Source organism: Chrysoperla carnea, chromosome 3 (assembly GCF_905475395.1).
Source record: "Chrysoperla carnea chromosome 3, inChrCarn1.1, whole genome shotgun sequence".
Taxonomy (NCBI): Eukaryota; Metazoa; Arthropoda; class Insecta; order Neuroptera; family Chrysopidae; genus Chrysoperla; species Chrysoperla carnea.
Window position 1 is genome coordinate 84582409 of NC_058339.1, and position 21785 is coordinate 84604193.

Genomic DNA, 21785 nt, shown 5'->3' on the forward strand with positions numbered 1-21785 from the left:
GTACCATACTATATATACACGACGTCAAATCGGTGTTTTTCACACACTTGTCTAGATATTATGCGGATCCACGTAACACCGTTACGGAGCAACTTTATCAAAGCTTATATAACCTTGTATCGTTAAAAGAATATCAAAAGCTTTGATTAAAAAAAAAGTTAATTTTATCAGATAGTTCATAGCCGGTAACTTTTGGACCACAAAATCCCTAAAGAGGAAATCAATAATCAAACATCGATTTTGAATTAACTTATTTATTTAAACATATTTATAAAAATTGTCATAATATTTTTAAGTTAGACTTTATAAGAAATTTAAACTCTTTTGTAGTATCTTTTGCAAATGACTGGGCTTCCTTCAAATGTTAGGGTCTAAAACAACAAAAGTAGAAAAGTAAAATTAATAACACTTGACTAATTAATAACATTTGACTAATTAATATTAGAAACTTACGACTACAATTCCTTCATCGTTTTGTTCGTATGAGTGTCCACCTTTTTTGCCATCATGTATCCTAGTAATTGTTAATTTGTTTCCTTCCAAAGTAGCAACACACTAAGAAAGAAGGAAAAAAAAGTTTTGCAAGTTCAGTTGAAACTTTTACAATTTTAATAAAACTTACCTTGGCTACACCTCCCATTGGTGTTTTATCTTCGAATTCCTTACCAAGTTCAACAGTAGTATCTTTGATATCTTTTATATTTACAGAATTACCACTAATAGTAATTTCTAAAGATGGTGGTGATGTTCCGACTTTATCAATGAATGCATCAGGTATGCCTACACAAAAAATATTACAAAACTTAAATGTTGTTGGTTTATTGAGAAGAAAGTTAGATTCTTGATTTTTGATAATTATTGGAGAAACAAGCATTTTTGTACATTTTTATCAAAACACATTGTATTTTTAACCTAAAAATTATAATTATTTTTACACCCTGTGATCAAGGTATACTAATTTTAGTCCCAAGTTTGGATTGCTTAGAAATATTTATGATACGAACAAAATTTTGGTATAGGAGTTCATAAAATCACCTTATTAGCCCATTTCCGCTTGCCCGTCAGTTCGCCTGTGATCACGATTAGTCAAAAACGAAAAGAGATTTCAAGCTGAAATTTTTATTCATGCTCAAGACGTAAAAAGTCAGTTTGAGTTCGTAAATGAACAACATAGTTAAATTGGGATCTCGGTCCGTTGGCCGGATGTTGTAAACCGTTAGGGATATAACAAAAGATTAAACGTTAAAAAATGTCTCTTATAAAAAAAATAAACAACTTTAGTTTGAAATATTTTTTCGTAATCATCATTGTTTTCCACATGGCAGCAAATTAAGGCAAAATTTTGGTGTCCATTTTCTCCAAAACCATAAAAGATATAGCGAGATTTATAGGTAACTCAAACTAGTGATCCTTAACAAAGATTTTTGAAAAGAACGACAGAAAAAGTTTTCTAATACTTTGAAAAATTTTCTAAATTTTGGAAAACTAGAGCCGTTTGCCATAAATTTTTGGGTTCTTTCAACTTTGTTATTGTATTTTTTTTAAAAAGTCTTCAACTGTGGAAATCACTAGTTTTTCAAATAAATGAAAAATTTTACTCACCAACAGCTTTGTAATATTCCATGACATTTTCGTCTTTAATAATTTCATATTTTCCATTTAAGCCGGTCATTTTAAAAGTTTATGAATAACTTTAAGACACCAGTTGTTTTTAGCAATAACAAAGGTTGTATTGTTACTGTAAATTAATTTTTTTATATATACCTAGTTTTTTCCGAAATGAAAGCTGATAAATTTATAATCTTCAATTACTTAATTACTAATTTTACTTTTTACCTGGTAGTTATTCAGAATTATGTCATTAAAAAAATCTTCAAATAATAAGATTAAACAAAAATTAAACAAATAATTACGTCATTTTCCTATTCGCACTAGATTACTTACATTTACAATTATTGATAGTAATCCTTAAAATTTAACAACACATACACGAACATTAAATCTTACTTAAATATAGATCCGAAATGCTAGACGTCGTGTGTCGTGATCCCTATTTTGGTGTAAATTTTTAACATTGGTGTCAATATCTGATGTCATATCTAATTAAAATTGATGTCAACAAGTTTACAAAATAATTGAAAATATGTCACATACTGTCTCTGGTTTGAAACACAACTTTCCAAAAAACCTTATCCCTTGAATTGTCAGTTCTACAGGATCTAGCATTACTTATCGCTTGATGAAATACCATCTCTTTTTCTACACTGGATCCGCTGCAATATGGTTCTCCTTCCAGTTGGACTAATTGGACAACGTTATTGATTTCCTCCGGCAACGGGAATGGTTTCCTGGGATTATCCCTGTGATTATGCAGACTATATCTCTGCTGCTATTCCTGGATGATCTCCACACGACGTGTTTCTGTTTCAAATCTTCTGCTAATTTGTTTGGCTCCATGTCTTCCATTTCATAGATTATGTAGTTCCATAGATCATGAGATCGTGAGTTGATTGACTCAAATTACTGGATTGTAGTACACGCGTTTTCTTGACTGTCTTAATTCTGAATGTTCTTATAACAAGTGAATAATTCCTAATAAGAATTAATAAGAATTAGAATTTACAAAAAATTTTTACTTTCTACCGTGTTTAGAACATATTTTCTTGCAACTAGTCCTCTTTTCCAGTGTACCTATAAATGTCTCTAGTTGGTTGACAAAGTTAGATTGTTGAATTTATAGAACTTAGTCTTAGAACGTTTCTGGAACCATCTGATCTGAACATAGAGGTAAAATAAAAAGATCATTCAATGTTATACTCAATCATTAATTATCTATGTAACACATCTATTTGGAGGTTTTATTAAACAAAATTTTTTGTTATTTTTCTTTATTATTAAGAAACGCCCATATTATAAAAACATATGCAAACTTATAATTCGTATTGACTTGAAAATATATAATATTCGCCTATTTTATTATTACTATTATTATAATTTGATGTTATTACATAAAAAAATATAAACATGTAAATAATATTAGTAGGGTACAGTGTTGTACCTTGATGGTACAACGGTAGATACTGGAGGGCTTTGATGGAAATGGAAAAACCACCGGAGCGTCAAAAATGTGGGGTGGCAAAGCCTTAAAATATGATACACAGTAATCTCGATTATCGGGACACTGATAAAACAACATTGGAATCTATGTATTTAAGCAAAACTGTGTAAGACAAATACTCTATATACAGGCTGTCTTTTTTAAGTTGACATAGATATGCTTAAAACTCGAAAAATAAGATTATAATCGATAGATGAACACTTTAAATTATAAAGTTGTAATTGATTAAAAAAGTAATATTTTTTGTTCGAAACATTTTTCAGCAAACCGTACAGTTTAGACAAAAACGGACTGAAAAGTTTTACCCAAAATAGTTTTTTCGTATCAAAATTATTATTTTATATATTTGCGAAATCTAGCTTCTACTCTTTGTAAAAAAAATCTTCCAAAAATCCAGTAAAAGTGGTTCGGTTTTCTATCATTCTAGTTCAAATTGAATGAACAAACGCATAAAAAGCTAGATTTTTTTCTATCAATTACTGTCTAAACTATTCGGGTTACAAAATAATGTTTCAAACAAAAATTATTACGAACTTTCATATTTAATTTCTCACAAATATAAAATGCCACTTGGCTTCACTATCCTCAGATTTTAAAAAACATTCGAAAAAAAATAAATTCTAAAATAGAAATAAAATTTATTAATGCAAAAATTATATATTTTTCTTCTTCTGTAGTTTCAAGTTGAATGTTATATTTCAAATCATATTACTATTGTACTAGCTTGACCAGTGCGGGATTCTGCTCCCGTTGTTACCGTAAGCCGTGATTTCCCTATATCTGAGGCTAAAAATAGCAAACAACAACAAATTTCGTAGAAAAGAGATGCAAAAAATCAAAAGTTCTTGAATTAATATTAGGAGAAAACATGCCCAAAATGTTATATTTTGAAAACTTTCTTTCAACAAGTGAAAACAACAATTGACTGAGTTAATTGTTAAAATACCATGTATAGATACTATTGATTAATCAATCGTTTGTTTTTAATGTCATGTCTGTAACGAAAGATGGCCATTCTTCGATAGGCGCACATATATGTCATACACTTATGACTGATATTCCCATATAATACATACTATATAATTTGCACGTAATTTGCTTCCTCGTGGGTAAACAGTGATGTTTACAAACAAAAGTTGTTTTTATTTTTATTAGAAACATTTTTTACATTTAAATTTTTGTTCTATCTCTAACGATTTGCAAGATGGGTCCTACGGACCCTAGACTCAATTGACCTAAGTTGCTCATTTACGAACTCGACCTCACTTGTTACGTCCTAGGCACTCTATAAAAATTTCAGCTTGATATTTTTTGAGGTTTTGACATTTTTGAGGTATCTTGATGTCAGACGGACATACGACAGACTGACGGAAATGGACTAATTTGGTCATTTTATGAAAACCTATACCAATATTTTGTTTGTAGCATAAATATTTTTAAGCGTTACAAACTTGAGGCTGAACTTAACATACCTTGATATATTTCATATATACATGGTATAATAAACTTAGTATATCTTGATATATTTCATATATATATGGTATACAAATATTTAAATATAATTTTCGATCCAAGGTGCAATAGCCTCCCATAACGTTATTATATGCAATATTTACCAACAAATGCAAATTATGTAAAATACCTATACGGTTTGTAAAATATACTTTTTGTAATATGCATTTGCAGAATTTTTATAGAAAAATGTAGTTTTTAATGCTAAATTATAAATTTTCCATAATAATACTGAAAAAAAATTGTTCAATAAGGATGAACAACTCTTTTTTTTTTTTTTTAATAATCACATCCTACATAGTTTAAAATAAGTGTAACAAATTTTATATTTAAGAGCTTATTTTATTATAGAAGTAGGAATAACAATGGATATTTTATACTAATTTATCCACAATTGCGTATTAGTTTGCTAAGTAAATAACTAATAATTTAATTAAAGTTATTTCAATATCCAATATACGTGTAAAATTGAAAGCGATACCAAAGTTTCATTTATCAATAATTAGCCAGCCGTTTACACATCTTTTGTAAATATTATCGATTACTTCTAAATGAACTTGGATCTCGAAATACTATTATATTTTCTTCATATCTCTTTTTACGAAATTAAATCTATGTTGGTGAAACCGTTGGGAATTATATTCATTCTAAAGTCGAAGTCGGGTAATATTTGTTTCGAAAATTTTCTCCTAAGGTAAAACTCTCTAAAATAGCTTCTTAAGTACTTAGTAACGAAATAGAACGTAGAGGATAACCATAGTGACCCATTTTTCAGGTAATATAGTTTTATGTTTCAGGAATAATTTATTTTCATTTACAATCATTATCACAGTATTCGAAAACCAAATACCGTGAGACAAAAAGGGGTGCTTTGTAAAGTGATGAATACATATTAAAAATTTCGTAAGTGGCTTCCTTTTGGCGAGTCTACCAAACTTCTCTGTACGACTTTTTTCGAAAGCACTGTGTTCTCAAATGAGCACGATGACGACCATATTTAAGCTATCGATCTGAAAAAACGCAGCAGGTAATTTTTCGAACACTTCTTGACCACTTAATAACATTAATAAGAATTCAGCAAAAATTAACTATGTATGTACTAAAAGGCAAAAATACTTCGTACGGCATGTTCGAGGTCGTAGACAAGCTCATCGGTGCAGTATTCTGTCGGACAAAATATTTTATTGTTTAATAATAATAATATTGTTTAATACTAAGTGGTCATAGGGCCCGAAACATTCCTTGCTGCGTTTTTTCAGACCGCTAATTTAAATATGCGCTTTCGAAAAAAGTCGAGAAAAGTCGAGAAAAGTTTGGTAGACCCATCAAAAGGAAACCCACGATCTACCAAAGTTATTGCCAGACATACTTTGACTTAGTAAACGAACAAAAAGTATCAAATACAGTACAAAGGCTTTATTCATTCTACATTCTGGGTTTATTATTGTGAAGCAATCGAAGTTATTTATTGCATATTTTATAAAATATGCAACGCAAAATATTGACTACGCGTCTGCAACAATTATGGATATGTGTGCAGTCTTTTGATGAAGGTGTAAAAAAATACGTACGTATGTATGTTTGTTTGTACAGACGGACAAAACATTTTATAAATATGTACTACACTCTCATACCCACACATTCATTCATAAAGTCCATTCAAAAACATTGTAAAACCACTTCTCTTTATTTTGCTAGAGAGGAAAGTGTCATACCTAGGTTGACAATTTACATGTATATAATTTTTAAAGCATTTATAAAAGTAGAAATAGTCCCCCCTAAAACTTTTAATTTTACTAATTCAAACAATTATCGATAAAGACTATATTTATTTATATTTTAGTAAATGATGATCCTTAATACAAGACCATAATGAACCAAGGACTACAATTTAATTTTCGTTAATCACCTCCATAAGACCGGTAATGGAGAACCGGTAAGATATTTTTTACTTGTGGAGTCTTGTATGCTTTTATACTAATTAATTTGAATAAAGTAAGTAAGGAGCTTCGAATTGATAATAAAAATTGAATAATCTTCCACAAAAAAAACTACATCCTCGTAGATGAATAAAGTACAACATAATGTACAACTGATACAAGTCACAGTATTTTACTATGACTTGTGGAGTGGAGCACAAGTCACAGTATTTTACTATGACTTGTGGAGTGGAGCACAAGTCACAGTATTTTACTATGACTTGTGAAGTGGAGCACTATTCAATTTTTATTATCAATTCGAAGCTCCTTACTTACTTTATTCAAATTAATTAGTATAAAAGCATACAAGGCTCCACAAGTTAAATATATAGATGTACCGTGAGATATACCTCACTCCGTGCAGTATAAAGCAATTTCAAGTCTTACAAGTTCTATCTAGACGTATACAGTCTATTATGACATACCGTGTGCGGTTAAAAACCTCGCACGGCTTGAAAATCTCTGTATAAACGCATACCGTGTGTTATAGCTTACCGTGTGCGGTTAAAAACCTCGCACGGCAAAAAATCTCTGTAGAATACGCTTTCCCATCTGTATTGTGTATACCGTGGACGAGAGTATACCGCACACGGTATGTTACATTTCTGTAGAATACGCTTTCCCATCTGTATAATGTATACCGTGGACAAGAGTATACCGCACACGGTATATTTCATTTGCTTCAAATAAGCCTTCCAATCTATATTGTGTATACCGTGGACGAGACTATACCGCACACGGTATAAGGACTCGACGGCATAAAGAGTATACCGTGAAAAAGTATACCGTGCACGGTATAAGGGCCCCACGGTATAAAAGGGCAAAAATAATTTCATACCGCGTCTAAATAGACCGTTACGGTATACCGTGGACGGTCTAGACCGTAGACGGTATTGTGCGGATAGCCACTTCCTTTCTAGAAACTACTATTTTTTTACTGTGTATTGTCCATGGAATTGAATATTTAAGCGTCTCAAGGTACAATACCTCACCCTACGTACTACACTTAACGTATATTATTATTTAGTACGTGACAATAAATATCAATATATCAGCCAATATCAAAATAGGTCTTTGTGCATTAATTTATGTATTTTATGTCAATCTTCTCAAAAGATTACTTCTTCTATTCAATATTTGAACATAAATTATGAAGTTTTAAAGTCAGTAAATGCCTATTTAGTTAACGGTTAATTTTACCGGATGAAATTAATTGGCAATTAAAATTTAAATGTGCAAAGTCGTAAAGTAGACATAAATTAAAGCAAGTAAATAGTCATTGCAATTGACAGATTTTGAAATTCAATAACAAATAAAATGATTATTGATATTGAATACGATTAGCTACTTGTCAATGTGACTACAGTGAAAATCGGTTATAACGACGACATGAAAGGGAAATTTTTTTCGGACTTTTTTCCGGGTCTATTTTTCCTAAATCCCATTAGAATATTATTTTCAAACTTATAAAATTTATTTGTTGCTCATTAACCTTACTTTGAACATTGTTAGCTTATACATTGATTATAGTCAGTAATTGGAATGAAGTAGTTCCAATAAATTGGAACAGTCAACAAGTTTACATAGGAATATACTTACTTTCACTTTAATTTAAAAACATAAATACAGTACTATGAACGATGCCAGATGCAGGCAACTTTGAGAGCTTTGAACTCCTTCACTTTTTCTTCTTCCTGTGATGTAAGAGTTGGGTTTGAGGTTTAGGCTTTGGTACGACCTCTTTCTAGTGAGTTATCTTCTGCTCTAAGGTCAAAGTCTTTCTGAAGTCATTGGTCAATACAGTCATTCTAAATCTGCTTTATCACCTTATACCTTCCGTTTTGGTTCAATAAATTGTCCTTTTTCCATCAAAAACTAGACTGAAACTAGACTTGATATTATGGCAAACTTTGAAAGTGAAATAAAATTCACTAAAAAGTGAAGAAGTTACAAGCATTCAAAGATTGTTGCCCATTTCCTTTTAGCAAAGTTTTGTATGTATTTTATACGTATATCTCTATGGTGATATCGGACAATGACGTCACTAACCTATCGTCCTCTTTGTTTAATTAACCAACTTCATTTTTCTACCCGTGCAGTGAGAATTCTTCACCAGAAGTGATAAAAAAAAATTAAGTCAACAAACCTATTCAAGAAATGAAAGAAAGTCTGCTATTCGTAAACCCCTTTAACGACTATTGCAAACCAAAGATCTCTCTTTCAACAAAAATACATAGGTACAAGAGGATGTACATAATTCAAATTATTACTATCTCTTGTGTTTAGAAAGGCTAAAAAGAAAGACTAGCACACTATTGACCGTAGAAAATAAATATATTCAAGAATTTTATGGATATCCAACTTCGAAAACAACGTTTCAAGGGAACTAATTGAGCCTGTGTGACATAAATGTGCTATCAAATGAATTTAATAAAGATTTGTTGTAAAAATTTCACATTTTGTTTTTTTTTAATCTTTAATCGTCATGAAGAAAATTCATGAACACTATCCTATGTTTGCTTTATTTAACTTTGTACGAGCAATGTCTTTAGTCACTAAGAATTTTTCACACAACTATCACAAATTCGAGCCTTTCGAGCATTTCTCATTTTAATTATATATTATTTTTGAAACGTTTCTCAATTATGTGCGATTTCTAATACTTTTTAACACGCAAAATCACATTTGTAGGTATCCTACAATTCAAATTATCCCTAGGCACAAATTTTTGGGAGTACCTCGAGCTATTCCCGGTCGCTATATCATTAATGATTTTGTCATTTGAAAAATTAAATAATAAAGTTCCATAAAATATATTTCCTAGTGTAAAACAACATTAATTATTAATACATTTTTCCTCTCCACTTTAAATGTTTCTTTAATTTAATTTCTCAATTATACATATTAATGCTAATTTATTTTGTTTTCAGATGTTCCCATATACGGCAATCATTATTGGTGTAATAATTATCACTCCAATAAATTGTCGTAATCGAATGTCGTCAGACGATGATGACGATGATGAATCATCATCGCCATCCATATTGGATATAATTAACACCAAAAAAGTGGAAATGTTATTAGCGGAACGAAGACAAAACGCGAGTAGAGAAGAAAAACGATATTTAGAATTAAATAATTTAGATGATAATTACACCCCAAATATGTACGGTTCAGCTTCGGATAATGATAATCATTTATCTTCGGAAATATCCCATCAACCTGTGGATTCATCCAAACGTACCCGCATTGATGTAAACATGCTACTACGTAAAAACAGTAACACGTCTGGTTTTCCCAAAACGGAACTTCTATCTGATTTAACTGGATATGAAGGTATTAAATTATTAAAATCCAGCCGAAGTGCATTATTGGTAACAAAAAAAGAATATTTAAAAAAAGATTGGTGTAAAACTGAACCCTTGGTGCAAAAAATCCGTGAAGAAGGTTGTTTAACCCGAACAATAATTAATCGATTTTGTTATGGACAATGCAATAGTTTTTACATACCAAAAAGTCCAAAAAAACGACGTCCAAAACATTTCGGCCATAATTTAGATGAATCCGAAGATGATGACTTAAATGGTGCCGCTTTTAAATCGTGTGAATTTTGTCGACCCAAAAAATTTACATGGATTACAATCACGCTGCGATGTCCAACAAAAATACCTCAATTACGGAAGAAACGTATCCAGCGTATAAAACAATGTAAATGTACGGCAGAATCACTTTAAAAAAATGGAAGGAGAGAAATATTTTGGGGTGTGTCCGTTCATCAGATTGTTGGATTGTTCTAAACTGATCGTCATATTATACCGATAACAATGTTGTGTTTTGTCGGAATAAAAAGATGATAAATGTAGAAATTTCGGTTTGCGGAATTTAATTTTGAAAAGGAATTCCTTGAAGGAATTTAATATGATCTCATCAAGGCGAATATAAATTAATTTAAATAAAATAGTTTTTATTGTAAATGTGATACCAAATAGATGATAGTTATAGAGGCTTTTTGGTTCACTAAATAACTGTAAATACCTACAAACAAACAAACAAACAAATTATGTACCTACTTTAAATAATTTTCATTCCATTTACAAATTATTATTGAATGCTTTAATATTCATTTAAACAGGGTGTGTCAATATGGTTAACAAAATCATCTAAAAAAATCTAAAATGAAAATAGTTTCAGTTCAACTAACTGTTTTTTGGTCGCTCTAATCATTTGGAACCATTAATATCTGTATTGCCAAATATTCGCAGTTTTTCTGTTAGAAATTCAAAAGACAAAATCTCGCACAAGAGGAAACGAAGAAACAGTTTCTCAGAGCAAAGTTATTTTTTTATGGATTTTATAAAATATTTTCCGATAAAACGCTGAAAATTACTGCCCCCCAGGCTTGTCATCCGAATAATCGATCAGAAAAATATGAAAAAGCCAAAACATTGACAAATGAGCTTATATGAAACAACAATTCTCAGGATTTACCATGCATGCAGGCGCACTGTTAACAATCTATGGTTTATTACTCAAGGAATACGGTAATGACATAAAAATGGCGAAAAGATATTGTGAAAAATAGGCAACGAGTAAAGATCGGTTGATTTAGGCTATTAACTAGACTATCTATTAGTTTTCCTTTTTTTAATTTTTTTAACGATAAAATACATAGTGCACTTTTTTTTTTTCTAAAAATATTTTTGAGGGGAGGGGTGGCAATTTCCGCAACTACCTAAGGGCAGAAAATTTCTAAATCCGGGCCTGCTTGTTAACTCTTTTCGAAAATTGATAGAAAGTTCTAGAATTTACGACCTTTAACTGTTTCTCGACTAGAGTAACAATCGATTTCGATTTAATATTTAATCATTTTCTTGCTCCTCGAAATTCAAAATTGAAAGAACTTTCTCATCTCGTTGTGACTTCACAAACAGTAATTTGATTGAAACAACTTATATTCCTGATTATTATTAGTCCTGATTATTCTAAATAAATATATATTCTTCACCAACGAACATATATTCGTTGGTGAAGGCTTCGAAGATGTTTTCGTTGGTGAAGGCTTCGAAGATGTTTTCTTAAGATCTAAATTTTCAAATGGTTACGTTAGTTTATAAATCAAGTTTCTCTTATATACAGTGTATTAGAATACTAATTCTTTAAAATTTCTCTAAACTTTCCATATAAAACTAAAAATATTGGCCTAATTTATAAAAGATTAAGATAGCGCAAGGGAGCGTCCATAAATTACGTGACTCAATACCAGTCTCTTTGGAACCATTCTCCCCCTCAATGTAGCATACCGCAACATTTACTATAATCCTCGGAAGGAACGTAGTGTTTTTTATTATTAAGTCAAGAAGGCATTTTATATTTTATATTAAACACTTGCATTACAAATTAAAGATAAAAGCATCCTATATTTGATTAAACTGCAAATTATTTTCATTGTGCCAAAAAAAAATTATCAAGGAAATTACGTAGCTGGACTTCGTTGCCATCCTCCAATCGTCGTAGCTCAGCGTAGCTTCTAAACAAATCCTCCCACTCTCTTCACTGAGCTAGATGCTTTATGGATGCCCCCCCCCCCAATTGAAAATTTTAAATAATACAACCATTAAGATACAAACACCTGTGTTTATAGTCACTAACTATCATGCAGACATCTATGATTGCGAATCGTTAATACGAATAGTATTATCATACTACTTCACCCAGAGTTGTTTCTACCTGTAACTGCGGGATTTAAATATTTAGATCAATATTTTGAAAAATATAAATATTTAAAATTATAATTTTACATTGAAAATTACATTGATTTGATTTGTTATTTGTAAATTGGAATATAATTGACCCTCTTAGCCATATTATAATAATATAAACGCCTGTTACTTTTAGTAAAATAAAATAAAAAAAACAAAACGAGCCATTTTAATGCTACATATAACTGATTCAAATTAATTTTATATTTCAAAGTATTTTTGAGTAGGTTATTTATACACCACATACCAACCATTACACTTTACGAATGTTTTGTAAAAATTAAATAAAAAAAAAGATTACTGACCCACTCGCTAATGTATGTACAAATAAAATAAAGTATATTTTATTATTAGTAAATAATTTTTTTTATAATTACTAATATGTCGATGTTTAGATATATCTTTCTTAAGGTAGTTCACTCGTGAAATGGCTTAGGAATTTAATAAAACTGAAATATAAGATAAATAAAAGTATTTTAATAAGAAAAAAAGGAAATTGTTTTTTCACCTCCGTGGAATGAAATATTAACAATAAGAATGTACATAACTAACATGCTGGAAGTATACCGAGTAAAAAAAAAGTGGTAACTCGTAAACGGTTCTTACCATTCTTTTCGTCATAATATTATTTTTGTTATAATTATTGAAACATTAATTTATGACGAATTTTTTTGAAAAAGTATTTTTAAAAACAATTTATAAATATGCAGCCATGTATGTATATGTATACTGTGTAGATACAATGTCTCAGTTGTCACAAATAGTGTACGAATGAATGAATATAAGAGCATGTTTTTATAGACTTGACTATAACGATTGAACTATCTTAAACAGGGTCGCTTTAAAGTCTTATTAGTTATTAAAGTAAAGTCACATTAGTTTCCAAGGCAGAAAGAAAAATTTTAAATTTCATTTATGTTTCATCGGATAATAAACGGCAGACTCCAATCAAGGAACTTCTCAAATCAATTTATGCGATTATTCAAACAACAATTATTTTAATCTAGTACAATAAATTTTTTTAGCGTTTATTTCAGTAGATAACAATTTGAATTTTTTGATATCTTAAATACTGGTCTTTTTAAAATTCGCTTTAAGTTACAGTCAAAGTAAGTAGTCAAGACGCTATTAGACAAACATTTTCAGTTTTATAGTGAATGAAATTTATTGAACTGGACTAGAACTATTATTTAATGTAAACCCAACAATTGATATATGTGGCGTATAGGTCGGAGCTAAGGATCTTTTTTGAGCTAATCCCCGTTTCAGTAGGGAAGAAAAACATAGCTGACTCAACTAAGCATACATTATAGAACTGAAAGTACTATAAAACTGCGAGTAGTTTTTTTGACCGAGTGTGCGTACCGTCAACTTAGAAGTTTTATTATAAAAGTATAGAAACACAGTTGAATTTTGCCAATCAGATCGCTAAATATGTGTCGCTCAACAATTAACGTTCTGTGTGTCTGTAATGTATCCCTTGAAAATTGCTTTTGCAATGTTTAAATAAGACAATTACTAAAGTTTAAAAGAATCCAAAAAATATTTGCAAATAACCATCTCAGATTGGATTCAATTAAAAAATTAGTCTTTGGAGTCGATTATTAAAATGTCACACTGCCCTCAAACAGGGTTGGTGTTAAATAATTACTTAAGTATTTATTAAAAAAAATCTTGATCACATGATGTAAACTCTCGATTGGGATTTTTTATCAATGCATATATGCATTGAATAAATCAGGTTATTATTTGTTTATTAGTTTTTAATTTTAATTGCAATTTTATGTAAATTAATCCAATATTTCCATAAATTAATATCTAAATGTTTGATTGTATATCTAGGTGTGTGTTTGAAGCATACTGATTGATATGCATTCAATTACGACTTATGGAATAAAATCTTGGATAAAAAGAGGCCAAACATTTTTATTGTAAATGAAAAATGTTATAACTGACAAACTGTCCTTATTAAATAATTTATCTTTTTTAAATATTTTATCTGGTTGCGTTTTAGAAGATATGCAATCGATTTGAAATTATCCAATAAAATAACAGACTAATATTGAGAAAGCTAATCTCAATCGCCAAAAAAACTCGATTTTTGAATTTCTTGGGTCAAAATTACCTTATAAACTGAGTTTCAATAAATTCCGAAACAAATAATTTTTTACGATTTTTTCGAATTTTTCTAAGGGGTACCCCTTGAAAAAATTGTAAAAAATCGATACAAATTTATCGTCTCCAATTTCGATAAAACTCTGTATAAAAGGTAATTTTGACCCAAAAAATACAAAAATCGGTTTCATTTAACGATTGGGCGAATAATTCTCGAGATAATACCGGAAATCGATCCGAAATATCGTTTTTCTAGAAAATTTCTCGGCCAATCGCCAAATAAACTCGATTTTTGAATTTCTTGGGTCAAAATTACCTTATAAACTGAGTTTCAATAAATTCCGAAACAAATAATTTTTTACGATTTTTTCGAATTTTTCTAAGGGGTACCCCTTGAAAAAATTGCAAAAAATCGATACAAATTTATCGTCTCCAATTTCGATAAAACTCTATATATAAGGTAATTTTGACCCAAAAAATACAAAAATCGGTTTCATTTAACGATTGGGCGAATAATTCTCGAGATAATAACGGAAATCGATCCGAAATATCGTTTTTCTAGAAAATTTCTCGGCCAATCGCCAAATAAACTCGATTTTTGAATTTCTTGGGTCAAAATTACCTTATAAACTGAGTTTCAATAAATTCCGAAACAAACAATTTTTTACGATTTTTTCGAATTTTTCTAAGGAGTCATAAGGTCATTTGGGTCTTTGCTGCGTAGGACCTATCTTGTAAACCGTTAGAGATAGAACAAAAATTTAAATGTAAAAAATGTTCCTTATAAAATATTAAACAACATTTTTTCGTAAACATCACTGTTTACCCGTGAGAGCACAAAATTGTATAGTATGTATGTTATGGTTATATCAGTTATAGTATCAGACAGAGTAATCAACACTGTCCATACATGGTATTTCGACAATTAACTCAGTCAATTGTTTGTTTTCTCTTGTTTAAATCTTGTAAATAATATTTATGATCGGATAATCATGAAAATTATATAATAAAGTCATAATAAATGCCCGACATATACATTTTCAGTAGCTTGAAAACAATTAGTCAAAAGAAAAAATGTGGAAAAATTAATTAATTAAATCAAACACATTGTATAATTAATTCATTATTAATCCAATTAATTACCTATTCAGAATATCTAATTAATAAATAAATGGACCGTATACATCATGTTTTATTAATTGTGCAACAACAATTTGTGACAACTTTATTAATTATGACTTTAAATAGTGATCTATTATAATTGAATTGAAATTTGATTGTAATTATAAGGTCTAGAGCCAGACGTAGTATTTGACAGAAATGACTGGAATGAATGGAAATTTGAGAGCTGGTTTTCAAGGTTTTATATAAAAAAATTCTTTCTTTACGAAAATTTGCATAGCCGATGAAATCTTTTTCAGGGGACCTATTCATTATGGACGAACGAAATAATCAAATAGTTGATTAAAAAAATAAATAATGAAAACGAATTTTCTCCGATATTTAACAAAACAGGTTGACTATTGTCGCCTGACACCCTGAAAAGGATTCCCTGGCTATGATAATTTTCTTAAAGGAAATTGGTTGTTAAGCACGACCTTAACGCAAGAAAGAACGTCCCGAAATGATTGTTAAATACTACGACTGACGCTAAACATAAATGTGCATTATAAAATATATTTATGTAAATTTATTGTATTTTAGTATATTATTATTTAATAAAAATACTATAAATTAAAATGTAATTTAATATTAATTTATGACATTTATTAATTATTAAATCACTTCTTTTTTTTATTATTTTTATTACCTTGAAAAGTATTTGTGATAAACGTAATCATAATAATTATATTATTAAATCATTTTTTATTTTATTTTATTTTATTGATAAAAATAATTATTAGGTAATTTCCTATTTATGCAGTAATGTAGGCAATGTGTATTACTGAAATACTTACATTTAGCATAATGTGAATGAAACCGAAATGTTATTGACAATAATAACCAACGAGAATTATAAATAACCGTATTGAAAAAAAACTAAATAATGCTGTTTATTTGATTATTGAATTAGCAGTTTTCGAGATGTTACGTCATCATATAAGATTTCCGGCACATTCTCGAAATTCTGTTGCCAAATTGTGTAAAATTCGTGATTTTCAAATTTATTTCAACTCCATTTATCTAACACTGTAAACAATACGAAATTTTTTTGATTTTTAAGACCGAAACAATCATCAACACTTGTTTTCTTTGACTCAATTGGATGATAATCTATTACTAAAATAATTAGAATTCAATTTATACAAAATATGACTTAATTATAACGTCTGAGTGGATGATTTCTAATTGGAATAAAACATCAAAGGAAAGTATGAGAATTACAGATTATGTTTGTATAAGAAATCAAATCATTCATTCTGGATCTTGGCCTTAAAAAATTATCAACGGGTTGGGAGCTTACTTTTTGAATTTTGAAGCCAGTAATTCATAAAAGCTTAAAAACATTAAGATATATTAGAAGTAATTGCAGGTTTTTCAGAATCACTAACGTATTTATTTAGATAAATAAAGTAAAAAATAATATCGATAAACTAAACAATTTGTTATGGCACAAACTTATGGCATTTTAAAAATCGCGGTTGAATCTAAATGAACAGTGCTTCCATCTGTAGTTGAATTTTAAAACTATTCTTATATAATGTTTACACAAATCATGAAACATCATACGTTCTTGGTTGGCAATGTTGGCAGCCTTGTTATTGCATATGTCAGTACAGTGATAATTTGGTGATTAATTAGACGTTTAATTAATTAAAAGAAATGCTTGCCATACTTTAATAAAATTATTGGTAATTTTATTTTGTATATTATTTCATTATTTTTCGTATTGAATATATTGGAATCATAAAATGAGATGGAACACAATAATAAATCCAAGGAATCGGCGTGGCAGTCATGTCATTACTGTTCCTTGGAACATTTTAAAACTGTCCAAGAATTTACAAGGTAAACTAATTTTTGATTTATTGTACTTTTGATAAGAATAAGCAATCTTAAAAAATATTTACTTACTGATGTAATACAACTTAGTTCAGTATTTTGGAACAAATCAAATTTTCTGCTCAATTGCATTTTGATTATGCAAATCATTGCTTAATTTGATTATATTGTACTGTCAGGTATTCAAAAGTGAATTTTGCTTTGTGTTATAAAATTTATTTAATAAATATTTATGATTTTCATTTGTAGACATTTACGTGAAAGACATTGTACTAAAGAAGGTGGATCATATGTTTGTCGATACGGTTACAACGGCGTCTGTAACTCATTGCCTTTAGATGGTGTAAGTGATAGAGACTATGAAAGTCATGTTAATAGACATCACGTCTCAAAAATGTCGAGTGCAGAACATTGGTCTGTATATTCAGCAGCACAAAATTTACCTGCTGTATTAAACGATCCAGGACGTGGCAAACAATACAATTTTTTCACAAAAACATGGGGTGATGGTTTTGTGGAAAGAGCTGAAATAGCAAAAAGTTACTATCTACCTGATATAAATTATAGTCATTTTGAATCATATTTAAGGAAAGTATCCAGAAAATATCGAAAGCATCACCGAATATCACAAAGCCATTCAAATACTGAATCCATTAAAATAGCCTCGCGAATATCGTCATTGCAGTTAAAAGAAAATGATATAAATACCATTCCAGCTATATTTTTAAAACCTAGCCTTCCATTGAACGATGCAGGAACATTTAACGCTGTGTTTCCGTGTGTGGGTAATGAAACGAATATTTCTTCACGGGAACAGCAAAGTGGACGATTATTGCAAGAGAAACTAAGTCATTATTTAGATATAGTTGAAGTGAAAATTGCGGAACAAGTATCACAAAAAAGCTCAGCTTTTTTCCATGCGATGACATCACACGATACAATAATGGAACAAATGAGTTGTGCTACTGTGGAAGTTAAAAATTTACGTAGCAAAGTACAACAATTGGATCAAAATTTTGCCAAAAATCCTTTAAAAATTTTAGCATTAGCACGATCTAGAGCAAATTATTCGAATCTTTTAGGAAAATTACGTTTAATGGCAACAGTTTTACAAACTCAACCAACTTTACAATTATTGTTGAGTGCGCCAGACTATGTTGCAGCTTTGGAGCTAATTGTTGGAACCCAAGACGTTTTAACCAGAGAATTAGCCGGTGTCACTAGTTTACGTCATTTACCATCACAACTTGATGAAATGTCGCGCTTAATTGATAAAATGTTAAACACAGAATTTGAACGATATGCTGCAGCCGATTTACATCGTCCATTTACTTCAGATTCTAAAATTTTAGATCCGGATCGATTAACTAGTCTTGTAGCAGGTTTGCTACGCCAAGTAAATTTACACTTTTTAGAAGTTTATAAACACGAAGCTGTTACTGCAGCTCAAGCAATTTTAAAACAATTATTAATTGAAAATTTAGCTGATAATGAAACTGTAGCGGATTTATGTTTTACTGGTTCCGCGGAAACTACTCCATCAATGTCACCTTCACAATGGCTTCAATTATTGTTTCAAGCAACGGATGCACTGAGTAAATTAATTTTAAGAGTTAAAGCTGTACATGATGTAATTAAAAAAACAGCGGATTTGAGTGCGGGGCGAATAAAAAATGAAGAATCTGACTCGTTTTTGAGTCTTGAGGACTATGCTAGAGTTGAGGTGAAATTACATAGTTTATTAACTTCGATATGTGATTATTGTCATGAAAGATGTGCAAGTTTGATCTCATCACAAACTGATAAAAATTGTGCAATGAATGCAACTCAAATAATTGAATTATCGGATCGCGTGGATGAATTTACTTTGCTGTGTGAAGATGTGTGTGGACGTTCAAGTCCTGGTTTAAAAGTTGCTTTTAAATCACAAGCCGGTCGTTATGTACATAAATTTCATAATCAACGAAAATCAAAACTTTCCCTTTTATTAGATAGCGAACGTTGGCGAAGCGCTGATGTACCTCCTGAATTCCAAGCTCTATTAGAACAATTAAAAACCCGTAATTTTTGTGCGGATTTATCTCCAGTTTCTAATAAAGAGATTAATTTTAGTAGTGGAGCAGCGTCAGCGTTGAAAGTTGGAGATGAATCGTTTGTGGTCGTCGGAACAGTATTAATGTTATTACGATTTATTGGTGAATATTGCACATGTGCACAACAATTACCTTCAATGGCTGTTTCTGTTGGGAAAAATTTAGCGGATTTATTACAAATGTTCAATTCTAAAACTTGTCAACTGGTTTTGGGTGCAGGTGCATTTCAAACTGCTGGCTTGAAAACAATTACTAGTACCAATTTAGCGCTAGCATCGAGGGCATTGCAATTGGTTTTATGGTTTTTACCACATATAAAACAACATTTTGCAGATCTTAAGGCTGATATCACAAAATTAGGTTTAGATATTGTGGAAGAACGGGTCAATCATCATATACAACAGTTAAAAGCCAAAATTTTATCAATAGTGAACAGTGTGGTCAGTACATTGTTAAATGATTGGACTGCCAGACCACCAGTCCCGTCACAATCATTTCGAAATATATCCAAACAATTTGTTAAGTTACATGAAGCAGTTGGCGAAATCTTACCTCAAGATCAGGTGAATATATTTCAAAATGACTAAACTATTGCAAGTAAACAAGGTTTTTCCAATTTAAAGCGACTATAATATCAAAAAATTAGCATGATTTTCAATTTATGGAGCTCGTTTGAATGTCAAATGTTTGTTTCATGATTTTAGTCTTTCAAATATAACGATTTTGATTTTTAGTTCAGCGGGGGTGCTGTATCTCGAAAACCATAAATCTTATTAATTTTACTCATGACATCGTTTGCGGCGAGTCCAAATTAGTCTAGAACCAAGTTTGCGTTCAACTCGGGTGAAATCAGTTTTTTCGATTTTTTAAGGGGTTCTGAAAAATGTGAAAAAAATTTTTGTTTACAAGTTTAACAAATTCATTTATTTAGGTAATTTTGATCCCATGAATTTGGTTTATTTAAATGTCTGACTATCAAATCTCACTTTATTTATTATTTCGTATAAAAAAATGTTTTCTTCGATAATTTGTGACTTTCTTAAAGAATACCCTTTGATAAAATGTGAAAAAATGAAAAAAAACATGACATTTCATTTGAATCATTTCGTATTTAGAATTCACAATTTAATATAAAATTTGATTTTTTTTTAGGTACAAAGTATTTATAGCATAGTTCATTCAACATTTAAGGAATGTCTTCGGGAACAAATCGTAAAAATGAATATTGTAAACAATGGTGGACCTCAACATGGTGTAGTTACATCAGAATTAACATTTTATTTAGAAACATTACGAACGTTAAAAGTGTTACCGGAAAAGGAAATATCTGACAAGTCCCTAGATGATATCTGGATTAAATAAATAAAGTTTTTATAATATTATATACCTTGATCAATATATACAATTTTCTATATAAAGAAATTTTTTAAAAATATGGTAGCGTAACCAGAAAGTAGCAAGTAATTTTGGTGAATACATAACCTTAAACAGAACCTGTATACGAAATAATTTTTTTTATACTTCAAAGACAAAGATATTCTTAATATACGTAAAAATGATCGATTTTTTGGAGCTTGGGTATATTTTGTGACGGTTAATGTTTTAACTATTTCTGGTTAAGCTACTAAATTAACTAACTATGTAGTGATTTTGACATAAATTCTAATTTTGACCGATTTTCAAAACTAATTCTAGCGTTTTTCATGTTCAAAATAAAATATTAACTCGAACTTATTTAAATTATTTTTATACGATCTTAAGTTCGAATGGGCTTAAAGACAATTTCATAAAATTTGGCAATCTGTTTTTATCTTTTTTATTTTCCAAGAAATTTTCAAAATCAGAGATAAATAAATTTTAAAAGGTAGGTCGTGATCGTCATATTGTATTCCATGACCTGACCTTAAAAAGAGGAATATCAATTAGGCCGGTTAATCCTAACATGCTATCCAGCACGGAGTTAAATTTCATTCCTATATATTTACCATTATCAATGATGACGTCATCATGCTGGCGAAGCTGTTATAAATACGCTAACTACCGGAGTAATTACTAAGCTAAATCCTGTCTTACCGAAGTTTTGGCATGAATTACATATTTTATGAGAAAGAAACTTACCTGTTACAAAATGAGTTAAAATGATTTTTAAATTACTATAGAGATGAGACGAATTGACCAATTTGCTGTTTAGATATATTAATTTTTA

General features: G+C 29.8%; 3 protein-coding genes across 3 annotated transcripts; 2 read left to right on the forward strand and 1 right to left on the reverse strand.

Annotated features, from left to right (window-relative positions):
- Positions 1-285: 285 nt before the first annotated feature.
- On the reverse strand, positions 286-1740 carry LOC123296566 (fatty acid-binding protein, liver-type-like). The gene is made up of 4 exons (XM_044878091.1): positions 1603-1740; positions 623-780; positions 454-555; positions 286-371 (listed from the first exon to the last, which is right to left on the reverse strand). Exons 1-4 carry the CDS (start codon positions 1670-1672, stop codon positions 315-317), a joined length of 387 nt encoding a protein of 128 aa, XP_044734026.1. The 5' UTR covers positions 1673-1740; the 3' UTR covers positions 286-314.
- A 7843-nt stretch (positions 1741-9583) lies between these two features.
- LOC123296473 (DAN domain family member 5-like) lies at positions 9584-10407 on the forward strand. The gene has a single exon (XM_044877952.1). It carries the CDS (start codon positions 9606-9608, stop codon positions 10341-10343), a length of 738 nt encoding a protein of 245 aa, XP_044733887.1. The 5' UTR covers positions 9584-9605; the 3' UTR covers positions 10344-10407.
- A 6843-nt stretch (positions 10408-17250) lies between these two features.
- LOC123295176 (vacuolar protein sorting-associated protein 54) lies at positions 17251-20961 on the forward strand. The gene is made up of 3 exons (XM_044876421.1): positions 17251-17492; positions 17736-20142; positions 20732-20961. The coding sequence occupies exons 1-3, from the start codon at positions 17401-17403 to the stop codon at positions 20939-20941; spliced, it is 2709 nt and encodes a 902-aa protein (XP_044732356.1). The 5' UTR covers positions 17251-17400; the 3' UTR covers positions 20942-20961.
- The last annotated feature ends 824 nt before the right edge of the window (positions 20962-21785 follow it).